This window comes from Sesamum indicum, linkage group LG3 (genome assembly GCF_000512975.1).
Source record: "Sesamum indicum cultivar Zhongzhi No. 13 linkage group LG3, S_indicum_v1.0, whole genome shotgun sequence".
Lineage (NCBI taxonomy): Eukaryota > Viridiplantae > Streptophyta > Magnoliopsida > Lamiales > Pedaliaceae > Sesamum > Sesamum indicum.
Window position 1 is genome coordinate 14681511 of NC_026147.1, and position 19054 is coordinate 14700564.

At 35.1% G+C, this 19054-nt stretch overlaps 4 protein-coding genes across 6 annotated transcripts in view; 3 read left to right on the forward strand and 1 right to left on the reverse strand.

Annotated features, from left to right (window-relative positions):
- On the forward strand, window positions 466-9524 carry LOC105158410 (dymeclin). Of its 3 annotated transcripts, none has more exons than XM_011075162.2 (18): window positions 467-861; window positions 2547-2786; window positions 4301-4367; window positions 4450-4579; window positions 4657-4801; window positions 5158-5400; window positions 5495-5579; window positions 6069-6171; window positions 6685-6810; window positions 6887-7000; window positions 7294-7412; window positions 7532-7616; window positions 7717-7809; window positions 7914-8003; window positions 8150-8269; window positions 8353-8444; window positions 8693-8744; window positions 9086-9524. In XM_011075162.2, the coding sequence occupies exons 1-18, from the start codon at window positions 669-671 to the stop codon at window positions 9155-9157; spliced, it is 2169 nt and encodes a 722-aa protein (XP_011073464.1). In that variant the 5' UTR covers window positions 467-668; the 3' UTR covers window positions 9158-9524. The 3 variants fall into 3 exon arrangements, with proteins under 3 accessions (XP_020547879.1, XP_011073464.1, XP_011073465.1); XM_011075163.2 differs by having other exon boundaries at window positions 4304-4367; XM_020692220.1 differs by lacking the exon at window positions 8693-8744 and having other exon boundaries at window positions 466-861.
- Window positions 10015-13969, reverse strand: LOC105158411 (perakine reductase). Its single transcript, XM_011075165.2, has 7 exons — window positions 13789-13969; window positions 12408-12578; window positions 11843-12049; window positions 11557-11729; window positions 11318-11414; window positions 10562-10715; window positions 10015-10411 (listed from the first exon to the last, which is right to left on the reverse strand). The coding sequence occupies exons 1-7, from the start codon at window positions 13828-13830 to the stop codon at window positions 10233-10235; spliced, it is 1023 nt and encodes a 340-aa protein (XP_011073467.1). The 5' UTR covers window positions 13831-13969; the 3' UTR covers window positions 10015-10232.
- LOC105158412 (transmembrane emp24 domain-containing protein p24beta3) lies at window positions 14347-16686 on the forward strand. Its single transcript, XM_011075166.2, has 4 exons — window positions 14347-14670; window positions 15578-15764; window positions 15878-15985; window positions 16378-16686. Exons 1-4 carry the CDS (start codon window positions 14449-14451, stop codon window positions 16509-16511), a joined length of 651 nt encoding a protein of 216 aa, XP_011073468.1. The 5' UTR covers window positions 14347-14448; the 3' UTR covers window positions 16512-16686.
- Window positions 16820-19054, forward strand: part of LOC105158530 — a gene marked incomplete in the record, with an annotated part of 9849 nt that continues 7614 nt past the window's right edge. The window contains 1 exon segment of the mRNA XM_020692505.1: window positions 16820-16828. Within this exon segment, the coding sequence (XP_020548164.1) occupies window positions 16820-16828 (9 nt within the window).

The following is a 19054-nucleotide window of genomic DNA, read 5'->3' on the forward strand; positions in this document are numbered from 1 at the left end:
ATGCTGACGTAAACAAAAAAATTACATAAATTTTTAATTTTGCCCTTCATTAATATTCTCATGTGATAATTTTGCACCTATAAGGGGATAAATGTGATCATGTTAACCTCACTCTATATATATAAATATATTATATTTATCCCTTTATAAGTATAAAAATATACATAAAATTTTTAATTAAATTTATGTTTTTTGTTAGTGTCAATATCTTTTGTTTAAATCCTAACGAAAATGTGTCAGGTATATAAGAAAGAATTTTTAAAGGCAATGTAAATATAATTTTAAGTTTTTTAAAAAAATATATAATTCTGTATTTTTAGAAGGCGTACAAGTGTAGTTAACCCTTTTTTGTTTTTTGGTAGTTAACCCTTTTGTTTTATAAGCTATTGCAAAGGCTATGAACAAACAAGGGTAATTTTGTCAATAGAAAGACTTCCTCAGTCTCTGTTTTCGTTTGTTGCCATCACCATAATCTATATCCATTGTTTCCTCTTGAATAAAAAGCCTACCGAATGAAAAACCATAAATTTCCACTCTCCAAAGTCTCTCGTCAAAACCTTCGTCCGCAAGCACTCCTCTCCCTAATCTGTGTTCCAGATCCAAATACATTGTTGAATTCGCGCACCTATACGTACATATTCGTATTGCTCTTGCGAGATTGAAGGACTATGGGCGGAGTGCCATCGACGCCGCGATTAGGGGGCGGAGAGCAGCTGCCGGAGAAGGCGGAGAGCTTAATTGGGGCGTTTGTCGGTGAGAAATCATTTCCACTTACCTCGGATTACTGGCAGAAGCTTCTAGAGCTTCCATTCGATCTTCGCTGGCCTTCTAATCGCGTTAACCAAGCTTGCCACCTATTCGGTCAGTGCATTCTTGTCTTTTGCTTTATTTTTGTAATATTGAAATTTAGTTCGTGTTTTCTGCTAGTGAGATTACCGGTTTGTGTTTTGTGATGGTTTGTTGTTAGTTTGCATTTAGAAATGTGTATTTGATTGCGTTTTCTCGTGTGCGGAAAGCTGAGTTGTTTCGAGTTTGATTTTGGAATTGAGAGTAAGTTCATATGTTTTCTTTCTGGAAATCAGCTTGTGTGTGTGCGTGTGTGTGCTTTCTTTTTCTTCCTTCCATCTTGGGTGGGGGTGGGGTGGGGGGAAGGTGGTTATTGTTTGCATCATGTATTCGTGCTCTGAGATTCTAGAGTAGGTGAGCATTGCTTTTTGTTTTGAGTTTGAATTTAGAGAATTTCTTGTAGATTATATACTATAGTTCCTAAAGAATGTCAAATATTATAAAATCTAGGAATGGTTTCAGAAAATGCAGTAATAGACAACCTTAGCATGTTGCTGTACTTTTCTGCAAATGCTGATGATTGTAGAGCTCCAAGGTGGTGCTGTTGTCTTCTCACGTAATAATAAAGCTTTGATGTTCTTAGAGATAAACACAGAAATTCTCTATATAATAGTGTAGTTTCATACTTTTTAGCTGTATTTTTCTGCAAATGCTGATGATTGTAGAGCCCCAAGGTGGTGCTGTTGTCTTCTCACTTAATAAAGCTTTGATGTTCTTAGAGATAAACAGAGAAATTCTCTATATAATAGTGTAGTTTCATACTTTTTTGCCAGTATCATTTCCAAAAATTTCTTTTTGATAATCTCTTTAAGGTTAAGCAGTCAAATTATAGTAAAGAACTATGTAATTCATGTTATTTTGCTTTCATCATTTTCTAAGGTTCAAAATCTTTTGAACTTTCTGTCGCGAATGCTATTGATTATTCAAAAAAGGGGTTATGCAACTGTTGCAGCAAAAGTTGCATTAGTTATAGTGCTCCAGAAGTTTTGCCAGAGAACTCACTTAGGTATAGGTGTTCCCATATTTGCTCTTGCTCCAGAAGTTTTGCAATGATTCTTTCCCATTTCAACCTTTTTCCTATCTGGCGATGCACTTTCTGGTTTTTGGTTGAAGGATAAAATCTGTGTTTTAACATTATGTCATCTTCTAGGCACATGCTTTTCCATATATAGTCTCCTTTACCTGTTATGAAATATGCACATCCGTTGGTACACAATCTTCTCAACAATACATACCTATACTTTTGGTATCTTATGCAAAGGAGAAGAATGTCCTATGATGTGTAAATTATTATAGCACAAATTCGATGAATTTGAACATAAAGTATCATGATGTTTGGTACTACTTATATGTTTGTAATTTTCTTAGGTTCTGGAATGGCACAATGCTTTAGAAAAGTGTGCTTTTATCTCAGCTGTGCTTGGAAGTAAGTCTGAATAACAGAAGCTCCTAGGATCCCCGCTCATTGTATAAGATTTTCCGTTATTGTCCTGCTAGAAATTGAGTATTTAAATAAATTGGCAGCTATTCACTTATTCATTTAGAGAAACATGAATATCATGGCCATGCTGTTAATCCTAAAGTGATATCTAGAGCTAAAAGGAGAAATTAATTCATGTAATGTTCTTCATGTGGTCAATACTTACTTTTTAAGATATATTTTCATCTAGTCTGATTCTCATCGGCTTGTTTGCATGCAGCAATAAACAATTGCAATACGAGGCACCTTGCAAAGATTTTGATTCACCTAGCATGGTGCTTGCAGGAGTGTGTTTCTGCATCTGGGGTGGCATCTCCAGCTATCTCAAAAGCTCTCAATGCACTATTTCTATTATCTGTTTTTCTAAAGTATCTGATTGAGAATGCTAAGAGTGATAACTTTGAAGAACTATGCCTATCTATAGATGAATCTGAGCCAATGCCAAATAATTTCTCCAGAGGTTCGATTTTTTACATCATATTTTATGCTTACTTAGACCAGTTTGTATGGCTTATGTTTGTGTATATTCCTATCTTCATAACATTTTTGTTTTTGTTATATCTTCTAATTTATTTTCCCAAAAAATTTCTGGTTGTCTGCAATCAAAATTTTGCTTTCAAGTAATTAGCATGTATCACTTTCATTGTGTTAGGTTTAACCATTTAGTCTCTGTCATGTCTGTACTTTTCAGGGTAGTTTGTTTGTGCTTCCTGATCCGGAAACAAATAGATATAGATAGGAAAATAATGAAAAATGTTGCACAATAACAAATTTTGAATGCATATGCTTTTCATCATGCCTCCTTTGACATTGCGACTTGCTGGTCTCAAATATTCCCCAGGATTGTAAGAGGATTATGCCATGACTTTAAACGAGGCTGAATGGCTAACTAATCAGAAGTTGTTACCGTACTGGCTAGGATTTCTCTTGCGTGATGATCTTGATTTATTGTCATGTTTTGGTTGAAAACACAGACCAGCTACCAAAATGATCTGATTTCCCTAGTTCAGAAACCCTTCTTGAACCTGTTCATCTTTCCACTCTCCATCTTTTTAGATTATCCGATTTACCAGTATGCTAAGTCTTGTGTCATCATTGATAAACAACTTAACAAGTTTTGTGTTATCCTCTTCAAATTGTTGACTGTTTGGACAGGAACCTTGACATTTTGAATATGATTGTTTAACAACACTTCATTTTCAGAAGATAATGCTTAAGATGGTATCCTCTCCAACTTTACACTTACTCAATGCTTGAAGTGCAATTAAGAGGTTCTGTATGTAGTCTTGCTAAAGTTTAACTGGTAATAATAGAAGTAGAGGATTTTATCCCTTTTTTCCTTTTCCCATTTTCCCTGAACAATCTGTCCACAAAAACTCCAGGACTTGGCATTTTTGTTATTGTGGTAAACAAATATTCAGTTTCTATTGATGTGATGCTTGAATCACCTGTATACTACTGCTTAATGATCAAGATGTTAATTGTTTGTTTTCAATTTAAATATTTTCAAGCCAACGTGTGGTTGGATGCGTTGTGATCTTGAGTATGAATGTCCCCCCCGTGTGGGGATGGTAATAATCTAGTCAGTAGAGAAGCATGTGATCCTTTTATACTTTTATGTTGTGAATACATAGAGAGACTCATCCCCAAGTATCTTTGAAAAGATTAAGACACTCCAGTTCTTCTCACACTGCATAGCAAGTATACCAAATTTCCTATAATAATTTGAACTCGACTTTACAGTTAGCTGAACACTGGTTAAAATGACCTTTATCAAGTTGAGTTGACTTCTACATATTTTGTGTCCTTTCAATATATATCATGACTTAGAGGTCCAGTTCATTGGCATTCTTTAATGAATATTTAAAACCTTTAATTGTTTGCTCAACGTCTTCATTCATTCTGGTCCCTTTCTGAACCAGTTGCTTTCCTGATGGATGCACTTATACTTGACTTTGTTCCACCTTCTCAAAGCAGGTGAAGATGTTGGAAACCTCATTATGTACAGTGCGTTTAACTTTATTGCCAAAGTTGATATTAGGTATGCGTGGATGGTGAAAGATGTCAATTGATGCATTGCTTTGTATTTGCGTTTCCCTAATTTTTGTAATTTTCTTGATAAGTCCTAGAACATACCTTCTGCATTATGAGCTGCTTAACTTCATGCTGATTGCCATGTCAACTCAACTTGTCTCTGGGCCATCACCAGGACCGAATGATGCACACCCTTTCATTGACGCAGCAATGGCTCAGGTGAGTCAGAGAAGTTTCCTGACTTCAATGCTAATCATCTAATTCTTTTCCATATCAACTGGCTGGTGTTTCTGCAGGAAACTTCTTTGGTTGATTCAGTTGTGCACAAGTTATTGCTCAATTACATCATACACCCTGGGGCTCCATTAAACAGTTCAATTTATACCATATTTTCTGAAGAAAATCAACTAGGTGTTCTGAGAAGAGTTGGCTCTGCAGCTGGTATGGTAGTGTGGCACGAACATGCCAGTCATCTAACTTTTAACTTATATGTGATATCAATCTATTGCCTTTCCTGTTTGGTTGTAGCTTGATTCTTCTCATGAAAACTCTTGGAGTGCAATGTTGTTATGTTTGTTTATTTTGTTCAATTCAATACTTGCGCTTTTGTTATTATGTATTATTTTACTATTGGCTTTCCATTGAAGAGCACGATACATCAGAGGTACTACCAACTATAGGCTTTTGTATGCATCTTTAAATAAAAGGGCTGTACATTTCCCCTCAATTCTAGCTATTATTTGTATGCCTTCAATTTGATCTTGATTTTCTAACTGAAATATAATTCATGCTTGCAGCAAACTTGATGCTATTGCCCTTTAATTACTTAGTCAGCTCAACTGGTGAAGCTTCAAGAAGTCCACTGGCAGAAAACAGTCTTAATGTTTTGCTTATTCTTTGTCATTACCATAAATGTATTTCGGTGGACTATGTGAAGGATAAAAGTCAAAACAGCAGTTCACAGTCTCTGCCTAAGGAAGAGACATATTTTTCGGAGAACCCTTTCTGCAGAGCAGTCGAAAATGTTCGGGATATTGAATGTATGAACATGTGCAAATTTCCGGATTCTGTTATTTTTTAGACTGAGATTTATGATGTTCAAACACTGCTTAAGTCTGAGTGGTCTGCCTACAGTTAATCGCGTTGATATTGAGGGCAATGCACATAATGGTCTGCTTGTGAGGCTACCTTTTGCTTCTCTATTTGATACTCTTGGCATGTGAGTATTCGGGGGTTGAATATATCAGTTCTACTGTTATTTGACATGTTGCTTTTGAATCCTCTACTGGATTTTCTCTATTGAAATTAATTTTCTGGAAAAAAAAGTAAAATGCTTAAATATGTATTTGAGCCTCCAATAGTTGTCAGTTGCTAGAGCTTGGTTATTGGTGATTTCTATTGGTTGTGATTTCCCATCAGAACTCCTAATTCTGAGAATTTATAACCTAACATCTATATTTTTATATGATTTAGTTTCACGTTTTCTGCATCATTCTCTTCAAATATAGTTGTTCTTACTAGGTTACTTCATTTTTACTGATGCTGGATGGTACGATGCTTTTATTGAGATTTAGATGATTGAGGACTCCAGGATAGTGTTACATGCTAAAAGTATCTCTATCTGAGACAGCACATTAAAATACTTGATCTTGACTATGGATATAATTCTATTTTAGGATTCTATATGCACTGGTTTCTTTTATTTCAGGTGCTTGGCTGATGAAAGATCTGTTTTGTTGCTTTATTCACTGGTGCACGGAAATTCATGTTTTCTGGAGTATGTTTTGGTGCGAGCAGATATGGATACACTGGTATGAACCCTAAATTTCACTTGCCTCATGAAGAACATCTGTCTTTTTTCTGATGAAACCATCGCTAGGCCCTCTGCTTGAAACTGAAAAGGTGAATGTAAATATTAGATTAGAGAGGAGATAATAACAACTGAAAAATATTCTTAGTGAAAGTATTCTTAAATCTTAAGGTAACTTTGATGTTCAATTGCTAATTATGACTTAAGAGGGGTCATAAAATATTTCCTGATTATTACTATATTAGGAAAGCTGGGGTATCCACTTTGCCAAACCTTTATCAGTTTGTCCTTTGTGTAAAGTGTTTATTAAAGACTGTTTTTTCTGCGAGGATTTGTTTTTCTAAGGTGAGTCTAAGTGCAAATTGTAGGAGTGAGACAACGCTGCTACTTTAGTGATATTTAGGAAGGATAACATGATTATTTTTATGGTCACTGGTGTGCTGTATTTGAACTTGTTCAGTTCCACTGCAAATCTTGGTATGATATTGACCTTTTCTTCAAATGATATATACAGTTGATGCCCATGTTGGAAACGTTATATAATTCTCCGAAAAGGACGGCCAATCACATTTATATGGTGCTGATTATTCTTCTTATACTAAGTCAAGATTCCTCTTTCAATGCTAGCGTCCACAAACTGGTAAAGATAATTTTTCTTTACCCATATAAGTTTACTTATTCTAATCTCGTACCTGAGTTATGAAATATGCTTGCAGATGCTGCCTAATGTGCCATGGTATCAAGAACGTCTTCTTCATCAAACTTCTCTTGGTTCCCTCATGATCATAATTCTAATTAGGACTGTGAAATATAACCTCTCTAAGCTGAGGGTAAGACTTGATGCAATTCTTCTAGCTTATTTTTCCTTGTCTTGGACTCGACATTTGAGCTTTGCACCCTGTTACCCTTTATGGCGTTGAATAATAGCATCATAGATCTACTCAGTTATTATAATTATCAGAAAGATGTGTCTAAGTTTCCTACTGTGAAAACTCAAATTGTCTCATTTTGAACAAATGTAGACATTTGTAATATAAAACAGAAATCACCACAGTTAATACACTCGAATGATAAGTTTTTGCCAATTTATGGTTATATTATTTTAATTCTTCCATTGCAACAGGATGTCTATCTTCACACAAATTGTCTTGCAACTTTGGCAAATATGGCACCACATGTTCACCGCCTGAGTGCATATGCATCACAGCAGTTGGTTAGCCTTTTTGATATACTTTCACGCAAGTAAGTCTCATCTTTATTGTTTTTGCCCTTGACATCTTACAGCCTGTATAGTACTTGACCAAGATGCATCAGGATTGGGTTCTCTCCCCTATTTGTGGTTTAATATCTTGAATATTTAGGTACAATAAATTCGCAGAAGTTAGAAATGATGAGATGAAAATGGCAGATGGTGATCTCCAAGGAGACAGCCTTCCAGAGGATCCGGTAGCAAAGTCCCTTGCTCCGTGATGATATCATTTTTTTTAATTTCAAATTTATTTGATTATGCTAGGGTACTTATTAACCCTTACAATCTATGCTGCAGTCATCAGAACTGCACATATATACTGACTTCCTGAGACTTGTGCTGGAGATACTAAATTCAGTCCTAACTTTCACATTACCTAGAAATCCAGAGGTATCACAAATTGGATTTGATTATTCAAGGAAATATTGCTCATCTGATTTTTCAATCTCAAGGGTATATCCCTTGATTTGCTAATTGTTTCCATTAACTTTCAGGTTGTTTATGCAATTATGCACAGACAAGAAGTCTTTCTACCATTCAAGAATCATCCACGTTTTAATGAGCTGTTAGAAAACATATATACCGTATGTGTTCAATGGAGCATATTTCAATTTCACTAATAAATTCTTCTCATGACTTGGAAAGAAAATCGAGTCTCGGTGATAGTGGTCTTGGAGAAGCTTAATCTTTCCTCACACGCAGCAATATTCTGAATTGTCTTTAATTACAGGTTTTGGATTTCTTCAATAGCCGTATGGATGCTCATAAAATGGACGATGAATGGTCAGTGGAAAAAGTGCTTCAAGTCATAATAAACAACTGCCGATCATGGAGAGGTGAAGGCATGAAGGTAAAATACTTGAATAGTTAAATTCTGTTTTGTGATTTTTTCTGATGCTTTATATCTTATTCCCACATTTTGGTCTTGAAAAGATGTTTACGCAATTACGCTTTACCTACGAACAAGAAAGTCATCCCGAGGAGTTCTTCATTCCATATATATGGCAGTTGGTATTGTCTGGCAGGTATACTTCCTACCCTGCACATGAAAAAGATATTCACAAACTGATACCACTGCTGAATTTATGCTTCCCTTGTCCTTCTATCTACATTGCGACTTTCACATATGATATATCCAATTTTGTTGAGGCTGTCGGTTTTAATTTCCGAGCTCTACGGTAGCTTTCTTGAATGCTATTGCAAATGTTCAGATTTACAGTAAATATATGGTGTTCAACTCGCTTCTAATTAAAAACTGTTTTTCACTACGCAGTGATTTCTCTTTCAATCCCAGCAGCATAAATTTATTCCCAGTACCTGTAGAAGTAAGTCGTTTCCAATTAAGTTATAATGGTTTTCTTGTTCTCTTATGCTGCACGGAGCACTTTATTCTTCTGCATTACTCGTTAGTATCTTGGTTTCATGTGTTCTATCAACAATTTTTTGTTGTTTGAACACCCGCTGGTTCAGTTGATGGGTCGCCATGTATAGACGGCTAGTGAATCATTAGTTGCGTCACCTGTGTTTCTGCTAATTATAAAAGCTTTATGCTTTTGTAAGGCTCTTAACATTACAGCATAAGAATCGAATTATGATGTGAAAATGAATTTCTTTAGGATCTGCAAGTCAAATTATATTAGAAATTGACTGATTACTTTTACTACAGGATATAGATGACGGGGTGAAGCTGGAGAAGCTCCAAAGTGTTGGGCCAAAAGAAAATGCATTTCAGGTGTAGAGCCGTAGTCCACCTGAAGACATCAGGTTAATGTACATACACACAGAAGAGTAGAAAATTTCTCGATTCGTTTATATGTTTATATATCGTGAGTGTATAGGCTTTTTTTGTTTTGATTATCTAATTAATGGGATATATGTAAATGTAATGAATAAGAGAAGATTCTCAAATTCGCAGTATATGTTCTAGAGAAATCAACCAGACGCACATCCAACTAGTAGGGGCTGTGATCCCAATTAGGCATTTTGAAGTTTGCCATGAAGGCCGTACTCACAAGAGTACATATGTAACCTATACACCATATCAACAGTATGATCTGACTGATTTAATTTCATGCACATTATGCCTTTTTCTTTTTCTAGTAGAAGAATATCTCCTCCATATATTTTTAGTATTTGCATCCCACTCTCTTCCATGTTGGTATTCTTCACATGTCTGTCTCAATAATTGTTCTATATCTAATCTTACAAGGGAAGTGAAGAAAAGTTCTAACTGTATTTGTTTTATTAGGTTTCTGAAAATTGCATACAAGCAATGCTGTTATTTTGTTGACGCAGGTGCAAAATTTACATTTTATGTAATTATTTTGTTGACGCATTATTTTTTGCCCAAACCCCAACAAAAAGTAGTGTAAACAAAAAACTTTTGGAGGGTATAAGTGTAATTTAAAAAAAAAATTGGAGAGGAAGTGTAATATCACACTTTTAAATGGAGTTTAAGTATAATACATCCTATAAAATATTTTAAAATTCGTTAGAAACAGGATTAGCATTTTAAGAGCTAATACAAGATTCGGTGTAATAAATTTAACAAAGTCTAATTTCAATTGCACTATTTATTTCAATTCTTTTCACATAGCTTCATCTAATTGCACGATGTAATTGAATGCAACCGGTGTCTTTTGTACAAAACCGTACATAGAGGATGGAAAAGTTTAAAAGAATACAAAGATCAAATTTGCAACCAATCACCTTAAATCTTTACAATGACACCCCCAAATTGGACATATTATAAAGAGTAAATTCGGAGAATCAATCACATTTTTCTTGATTATATCATTCTTTTACGAGAAAAATCATTTTCTCTGTGGTGTATTCGCAAATCTGTAGGAATACATTGAAAAGATGGTAATTTCTCTTTCACCACCAACTTGATCAACAGGAATTGCAGCAGCAATTTCTTTCAAGTCCTCAGCTGTCAGTTTCACTGCTAAGGAGTCAATATTCGCTTCCAGGTTCTTAATCTTTGTAGTCCCTACAAAACATCATATTCCAACCATACATGAAAAGATCATGTTACCATCCCCAAAGGTACAACATGAGCATGCAATGACCATGGCAGTTGCACAACAAGATTTTCCCAACACAAAAAACAGAAGAAGTTCAAAAGTTCTCTCATACATACCAGGTAGTGGAACCACGTCATTGCCCTGATGGAGAAGCCAAGCCAGAGCAAGTTGAGGAGGAGTACAAGAATGCTTAGCAGCTAAACTGGCGAACCGGGTGTACAAGACTTTGTTCTTTTCTCGATTGTCCCCAGTGAACCTTGGATGCATCTCCTAAGAGGACAAGGGAAGCAACAGCAATAAAAACCATATAGTTTTTTCTCGAGAAAACAGGTTGTAATTGAGTAACATTATGTTGGAAAAAAGAGTTAGATTCAACAAGCCCCCAGTAATAGGCACAAAACTCCTTTAAGCAAACAAAATGGGCATTTCAACTTTTAAAATGAGGGCAACACGACCCCTGACGTGAGAACTAGTAAGATTCTTTTTCAAAAGTTCACGGGATCTTGTTGCCCCTTGTAATTTTCATTCTGGGGATTTTGTGCCTATTAGTCTTTTCACAAGGGGGTAGTTGATCAAGCCCCTTATGAAAACAGTAGTAGGCACAAAACTCCTTTTGAGCAAAAAATAGCGGCAACACAACTCTTTGAACTTTTAGAAAAGAGGGCAACACAACCCCTGACGTGATGTACTAACATTCTTTTCAAAAGTTCAATTTATCATGTTGCCCCCTTCTTTTGCTGTTCAAGGGGGTTTCATGCCTATTAGTATTTTCCTAGAGGGTAAAATGTAATTAACCCGTCAAAAACAAAGGTTATGTGCAGATGAGATTAAAGTTAAGACGCTATATCAACAAAACCATATGCAGCATTTACCAGCACGCTCTGTGAAGGTAAGCTCTCCACAATTCCCTTTCCACCGAAGAATCCGTGACCAAGAGGGCTATACGCTACTATCCCAATACCAAGCTCCCTGTATCAAGAAACAGTGATCATTTTTTAACAAACAGATGACTTTTGGCTTTTAGAAATACTTCTGAGTTTTAAGCACGAAGATCTAAAAACTAGATCAATATTGCATTGCTGCAATGAGCCAAACCAAGGTTCAAACTGACCTACAAAGCGGAATCACATCTTCCTCAATCTCACGACTCCACAGAGAATACTCCATTTGCACAGCAGTGATAGGATGCACAGCATGTGCCCTCTTGATCGTATCCGTACTAGCTTCAGATAACCCAATGTATCTGATTTTCCCCTCTTCCACTAGCTTCTTCAGTTCCCCCATCTTCACAAACACAGAGCCAAAGGATTGCGAAAAATATTAGAGACGAAATTCTAGCATCAAATGCATAATGAGTTGAGTAAGAAACATATGCAGTTTTTTTTTCTAATACTAACAGTTTCCTCTATTGGCACAGATGTGTCAACACGATGCTGATAATACAGATCAATGTAGTCCACATCAAGCCGCGTTAGACTAGCTTCAATGCATTTCCGGACATATTCAGGACTTCCCTTGACGTGAACCTGACTCATACCGTCAGGCATATAAACGCCAAATTTACTCGCTATCTGAACTTGCTCACGAGGCAGCTCTTTTAATGCCTGAAGTGATTATGGAATGTTAGTAGTGATGATTAAAGAATTCGAAAGATGTCTGTTGAGAGTAACAGTATGGTTTTGCCAATGAATCCAATGTGTATTATTGCATTCTTATCTTCAATAACATCGTACAAACAAGGTTTCTACATATGTGGATGACTTTATGCCGCTCATGTGGGCTGTAATCCATGCAGTAAGAACTGTCAGAAAGTGAAGTGCTGGTATCATTATGTATGATTTAACACTCACAATCAAGTCGGGCTGCTGCCCACATGCGTCGAGCCTCTTCTGTCCTTTTGGTTTGTCCATGAAACGAAACTCATTTTATGTAATTGGCTTTGTAGGTAAAAGAATTAGTTACCTTGCCAATCATGATCTCATTATCGCCAGCCTGCCCATAGATATCCGCAGTGTCGAAGAACGTGATGCCTTTGTTGAAAGCTTCTTTCAGGATTGCTGCTCCATCTTCATGTGACAGAGGAGCATTCAGTATGCCTGAAAGCCCCCCACAGCCAAATCCAAGTCTAGAAACCTGGACAACAGAAATCAGCTCTTTCTCATTAACCAAACCAAAATGTGTTTAATCCGAATTGAAACTTGTCATTTTCACCTTCATTCTCATAACATGATATTCTTATAACAATATACTGATGCAATCCATCTATGTTTGGTCATATTTTTAAAAGACAATTTTCAGTTTTACACTATTTAAGCATTTTAAAGCTTGATCATTTAGCCCAACTCCATTAACAATGCCCACTTCCAGCGAAAATTTGCAGTCCAAGTCAAAAACACTTCTCAAACAGTCCGAACCATCATTGGCTGTCTTTAGTTATACATAGGATATGACACGACATATTCATGTTGACTTTTTAAGAAACAAAAATAATGTTGTATTTTATATTCAAAATACAATATTCATAAAGTAACTATATAACAAATCAAATCCAAACGAGTTCTCGTTTCTCACAATACCTAAGTTTGTGATCATATTATTCAAAACATATTTTCATTTTTCGCACAAAAACCAATAAAGCATTCACATCCAAATAAAAATGCCGAAAACTGGAAATAAAAATAGAAACAAAACCAAACGGGCAAAGTACTATGTTTGTTTTTATTTTCGGCATATCTCCGAAATAGGCAGAAATATGCCCAATGTTTGGACTCGAATAGAGACACCTTATTTCGGTGTTTTTCTCTCATTTGACCTATTCTCAAATGCAGGCCAAACACATATAAAAAGGACATAATTTGACATATATAATATATATATATTTATATATATATATATATAGTTCAATCCATCTATAAACTAAAATATATATATATAAGAAATATAATTTGACAATAAACAAGGAACAATGAATTTTGTCACCCAGAATACAAAACCAAACATAATACTATTTTTCTCTCTCTTCTCCCCCTATCTCTCTCACACACACACACACACCACAATTCGAATAGGGTAAAGCTAGAAATTCACCATTAACAGTGTATATACGGGAGGAGGCACTCATACTGGAAAAACAAGTGTCAAAATTACACTGTAAACAAACTCATCCTACTTCGAACATTGAAATCCACATATAAAACAGCCTCAACGTACGACAAGGAAAACAACAAGCAGAGGTAGTATCTTCTTTAACCAAAATTACAGAAACGCAATCTTTTGGCTGTAAAAAACCTCACTTTTTGGCGATAGCTTCATGAAAATTTCAAGCCCAAATGCTAATCTTTACCTGCAAACCTTGGGCACCCAAATGCACTCTTGGCACTTGCATCTCTGTATTCTAAGAATTCTTGGCTTTGTTGGAAACTGATGCTGTGTGCGATATATGAAGGGGAAATTTTGTCAAACTTTGCCATCAGATTGTTGATGACAGAGTCATGATTCCTTTTGTTCTATCCATTTATTTCTTTTTCTTTCATCCTACTCTTCCCTTTTTTAAAAATTTAAAAAGATTTATTGTAATTTAGGCATGTGATATTATAAATTAACAAAAGCAAAAGATTATATGTCGAATTTTTATAATTTAAAAATTATTTTAAAAATAATAAACTAAATATATCAAGTTTTTTAATTTTTAAATTATTTTAAAATTTTCATAGAAAAGAATTAAAAATATAAACCTCTGTCCATAGGACTAAAACTGTGTTGACCAATGCAAAATCAAGAAGCGAAGCCATGTCATTGATACAATGCCACCCTGCTCCAATAATATTCTCCCACGTCATCACTGTACACCGAGGCATCAACATCGAGATACGTCCCTATATATATAGAAGACGGAGGACTGACAGCGAGAGACAGAGGTTGAGGAATCACGAAACAGACAACTACGGATTCTCCATTGTCTCACCCAAACCCGAAACCCTGATCCGGGAACCCGGAGCTGTACATGGAGGCAAGGGGAAGAGTTATCGGGTGTGGACGGGCGGCGAACGCTGCGTTGGGCCTCCTGTTGTTGAGCATGCTGAGCCGCATGTCGGCGCTCTCGGTGACTGTGAGCGACGTCGAGTGCGTGTACGAGTACGTGTTCTACGATGGCGACACCGTTTCGGGGAACTTCGTCGTCGATGATGCCTACTGGAGCTCCGATCACTCCGGCGTCGACTTCACCGTATTGCACTTTCTTTTCCTTTTATGAAACCACACACATATACACTCGTTCATGTACATTGAATGATCTATTAAATTATATTGATTTTGTGGGAGTCAATGTTTAAGGAAAAGTTTTAAAATAATCTGTTAGGGTTTAGCTCTCGGTGTGCGTTTGGCTGCGCGTGTTCGTGTGTGTATGTGTATCTGAATCGGTTAGTTTGCAAATTGGAAGTGGGTGAATTTTGGGAGACTAATTGGAACTAGAGATGAAGGGCTTTTGTTTCCTGGCTTTTTCGGTTGTTGGTGATTACAGTGGTTTCTTTTGGGGTTTTGTATGTCTTGTTTTGTCGTTGGTTTTGAGATTATGATGCAATTAGACTAAGGATTAGTTTCAGTGTTGTGAATTTAAAAAGATTCTGAAAATCGTTTAGAAGTATTGGAAATTTGGATTTATTTTATGATGAAAAGAGTTTCAAATTCTTTAGTTTCTCTTTTTTTTTTTTTTATTTAGCTGCTGATATACTTCTATAACTATTTAATTTTCTGTGAAGTCAAAGGGCTTTCCCCGGACTCAGGGCAATTATGCTGTTTATAGGCAAAAGATTAAAAGTAGTGAAACATCATATGTTACTCCAGCTTTGTTGATGCAAGTTGGATGATTTTACAATGAATGTATGCTTCAAAAGTATGACACTATGGCTTTGTCTATTTGCTTTTCAAGCCATGTTTCCCAGTGTGCATGTTATTTTTTATGAGCCACTGTCGATGGTTATTGCATGGCCTTATGTATCTTAATTTGGTGGGGTATGAAAGTTGGTGAACTGATTTCAGAGTTTTATGTGGATCAGTAGCTTAAATTACTCGTCCTTGTTGATAGTTAGTGTGTGTTGTGTGTATATGTTTATATCTTTTCCTTCTTGATGTAGGTGACGGCTCCTGGAGGTAGTACGGTACACACATTGAAGGGAACATCTGAGGACAAGTTTGAGTTTAAGGCCCCTACAAATGGAATGTACAAATTCTGTTTCCATAATCCTTCTTCTACACCAGAAACCGTCTCTTTCAACATTCATACAGGGCATATTCCCCGTGAACATGACCTTGCAAAGGATGGTTTGTCTAATCCCTTTTTTCTCTTCTGTATTGTGTATTTTGACCCTGCGGTGATAGTTTCTTTTGATTGTGATGTGGTCATATACGTTCTGTTTCCCCGTATAAATTTGCAGAACATTTGGACCCCATTAATGTTAAAATTGCTGAGCTGAGGGAGGCTCTGGAAACGGTTACCCTGGAGCAGAGGTATCTTAAAGCACGTGATGCTCGTCATCGCCATAGTAAGACCCTTTTTCTTCTCCTTTCTCTGGTTCTGTACTGCGATGTGCATGGATTTTGGAAAAGCATTTCTGTTGTCTGTCTTTGACTGCATGCGTATTATAATGTCTGTTTATTAGCCATATTCTTGACAAATGTCGGTTTTAAGTTGCAAAAAGTTGGATTACCAACATCCGCATTGCAGTACTGGGTGGCATCCGATCCCGAACCATCTCATTTTGGCAACAGAAGATACTGGTTGATTATTTCTGCATGTCGAAACAGTTCTTTGAGGGGTTCAAAGTGTTGGAATTCCATCTTTTTCACGATCCCCCAAAATCATTTATCTAACAAGTGAAACAATAACAGGCATCTTGTTCGTTCTTAACAATAACACTGTCAATGTTTGGTGCAGCAAACGAGAGCACAAGAAGGCGGGTCATATTCTACACAGTTGGAGAATACCTTCTGCTGGGTCTTGTAAGTGGGCTTCAAGTTGTGTTCATCCGTCGCTTGTTTAGCAAATCAGTCGCATATAACCGTGTTTAATAAAATTCCTCAACCAGGATATGCTGTATTCTCCTCCTCAATTTGGGCTTATCTTAATGTTAATTTAGTAGGAAGAAAGAGACATAGTTTATACAAACAACAATCTTACTTTTATTTTTGTAAGTCCTCTTGGTGATGGATCCACATTTATATATTGTGTTAGAATTTATAAGATTAGATACTGATTGGCACGGCCGGTGCTTGCGACCCCGTTGGGTGTGGAAATTGCTTCTAAACGCATCAAGTGCTTTCTAAAATTCGACTTTGATAAATCGTTAGAAAAATATATTAAATGAATCAGGGTGTCAATGGGTAGAGTAAGATTCTATCCAAACTTATATTTATAAAAGACTCATTCTATCAAATAATATTTTGATCCTACCCAACCCCCTCAAGACGCTTTGGATCTCTAGATTCAATGACATTGTTTTCGAACCCTATGGGTCTCTAGATTCAATGCCATTTTTTTATGTTTTGGGGTTGGGTAGGGTCTGGATACAAAGCTTTTTTTTTTTTTCTTTTTTTTTTCTTTTTTTTTTCTTCATAATATTGTTGGATAATATTTGATATTTTAATTTACGAATATTTCATAAAATTAACAGACATTTAATAAATACACAATGGGTAGCCACGAGGGGTATTCGTTAGACAACCATAAATTCTATAGGAGTATTTGTAATGATTCAAATATCGAGAAATTATTTATAATTATAACAAATATTAGAAGAGTTCATTGTAATTCAACAATTATTTTAATACAGACCCCCCGTGCGAATCTCCAAAAAAATGGGCTCATGGCGATTGGATCCGATCTTAGTCAATCTTGCCCATGCACAAGATATTCTCCGCACCGTGTCACCTCAAAATAGGAAGATTCATTTTATATAGAAGGCATCGTCCCACAAGGGAGCTCGGAGCCTCCAGAAACGTGTGCTTTGCTACTTAAAAGCACAAAATAAGAAAAAAAAAATGATTCACAAATTGAAAAGGACAGCAATAATAAATAATACTTAAAATAGGGAAAAAATGCAAGCAATCCCACTTGTGATATCGCAAATCAGTAAATTACCTCCTTATAAAAAAATAAATAGCAATTTATCTCCCTATATTTTTAAAATACAACAATTTACCTCCTTATAATTTTTAAAATGACTCCATTTTAAAAAGTACAAGTGGGGTAAATTATTATATTTTTCTCCATAAGGAATAATATGCTTATTTTCAGTATTAAGGGGATAAATACCTTAATGTAGTACTGAGGTCAAACATTCAGTCCATTGACATTCAATATATCTGGATTTGCAAATTCAAAATTTACAAGAAATTACCATCGTATTTCAAACAGTAGTCGAACAAGAAAATGAACATGTTTAAGTACGAGAAAACAAGCCTGTCTTCACATTTTAAGGGGCGTTTGCTGAGTTTATTAACTTATTAATGAAAATCAATAAAAATAATATTTTTATTTGTATTGATATATCCCTTCTGATTGATTAAATTAAATCAAAAGTTATAAACAATTTTCATTCATCTTTTATCCATTGATAAATTTATGAATATTAATAAAATACAAATAATTTAATACTTTCTTTCACTTCTCATTTTCATTTTAAATATTATTAATATTTATTGTCGTTCAATATATCTTCTATACTATTATAAAGGAAAGGGGGTATCGATCAATGTGATAGTTTTGAAGTACTATGCCAAATTATTATAATACCAAAAATATCCTTAACTTCTCAACTCATGTTATATTAACTACTTAGTTAAGTTCCTTTAGAAAATTAATTTCATGTACTAAAAAAATAAATTTACTCTCATTTTGTATAATTAAAATTTTGAAATAACATATTAGTATTCGTTTTGCATGTATATATAATACCATGACTATCGATACAACATTAAAAGTGTCAATTTTTAAATTTATTTGAATAAAATATGTATTGATAATTACTGCATTAAAAAAAATTACTAGATAATTTTTGTATATAATGTTGTAAGACAATGATAAATTTTAATATAAAGAAATAAATTATGAATTTCAATAAAATAAAAGCATCACTAAAAATTATACGCGCAGATATTGCGTGATATCGTATTTAGTAATTTATATATACTTTCTAATTTTTACTATTTCTAATATATATTTATTTATTATTATTTTTCTCTTTTTATTTCTACAAAATACAGTAAAAATAAATTAATTGGCAAATTGTGAAGTGGAAGAAAAGAAAAAGGATCCTAAAGTCAAAAATTAAGCATTACCTATAAATAACAATTCAGCTTCGCTTTCGTCCAACTTCCATCCTTCCTCTAGATTCTATAGGGTTCTCTCTCTCTCTCTCTCTCTATATATATATATGTATATACCCACCGCCATTTGCATATGTACATAGATATATATTAATCTCAACTAATCTTCACACTGTGTTCTTTTTTCTTTTATTACATAAATTAATTTCCTTTTTGTGTTTGATGTCTCCGAAAGAAGCCCTCAATTTCGAGTAGTTCTTCTTTTTCCGTTTTGTTCGTCAAGATTC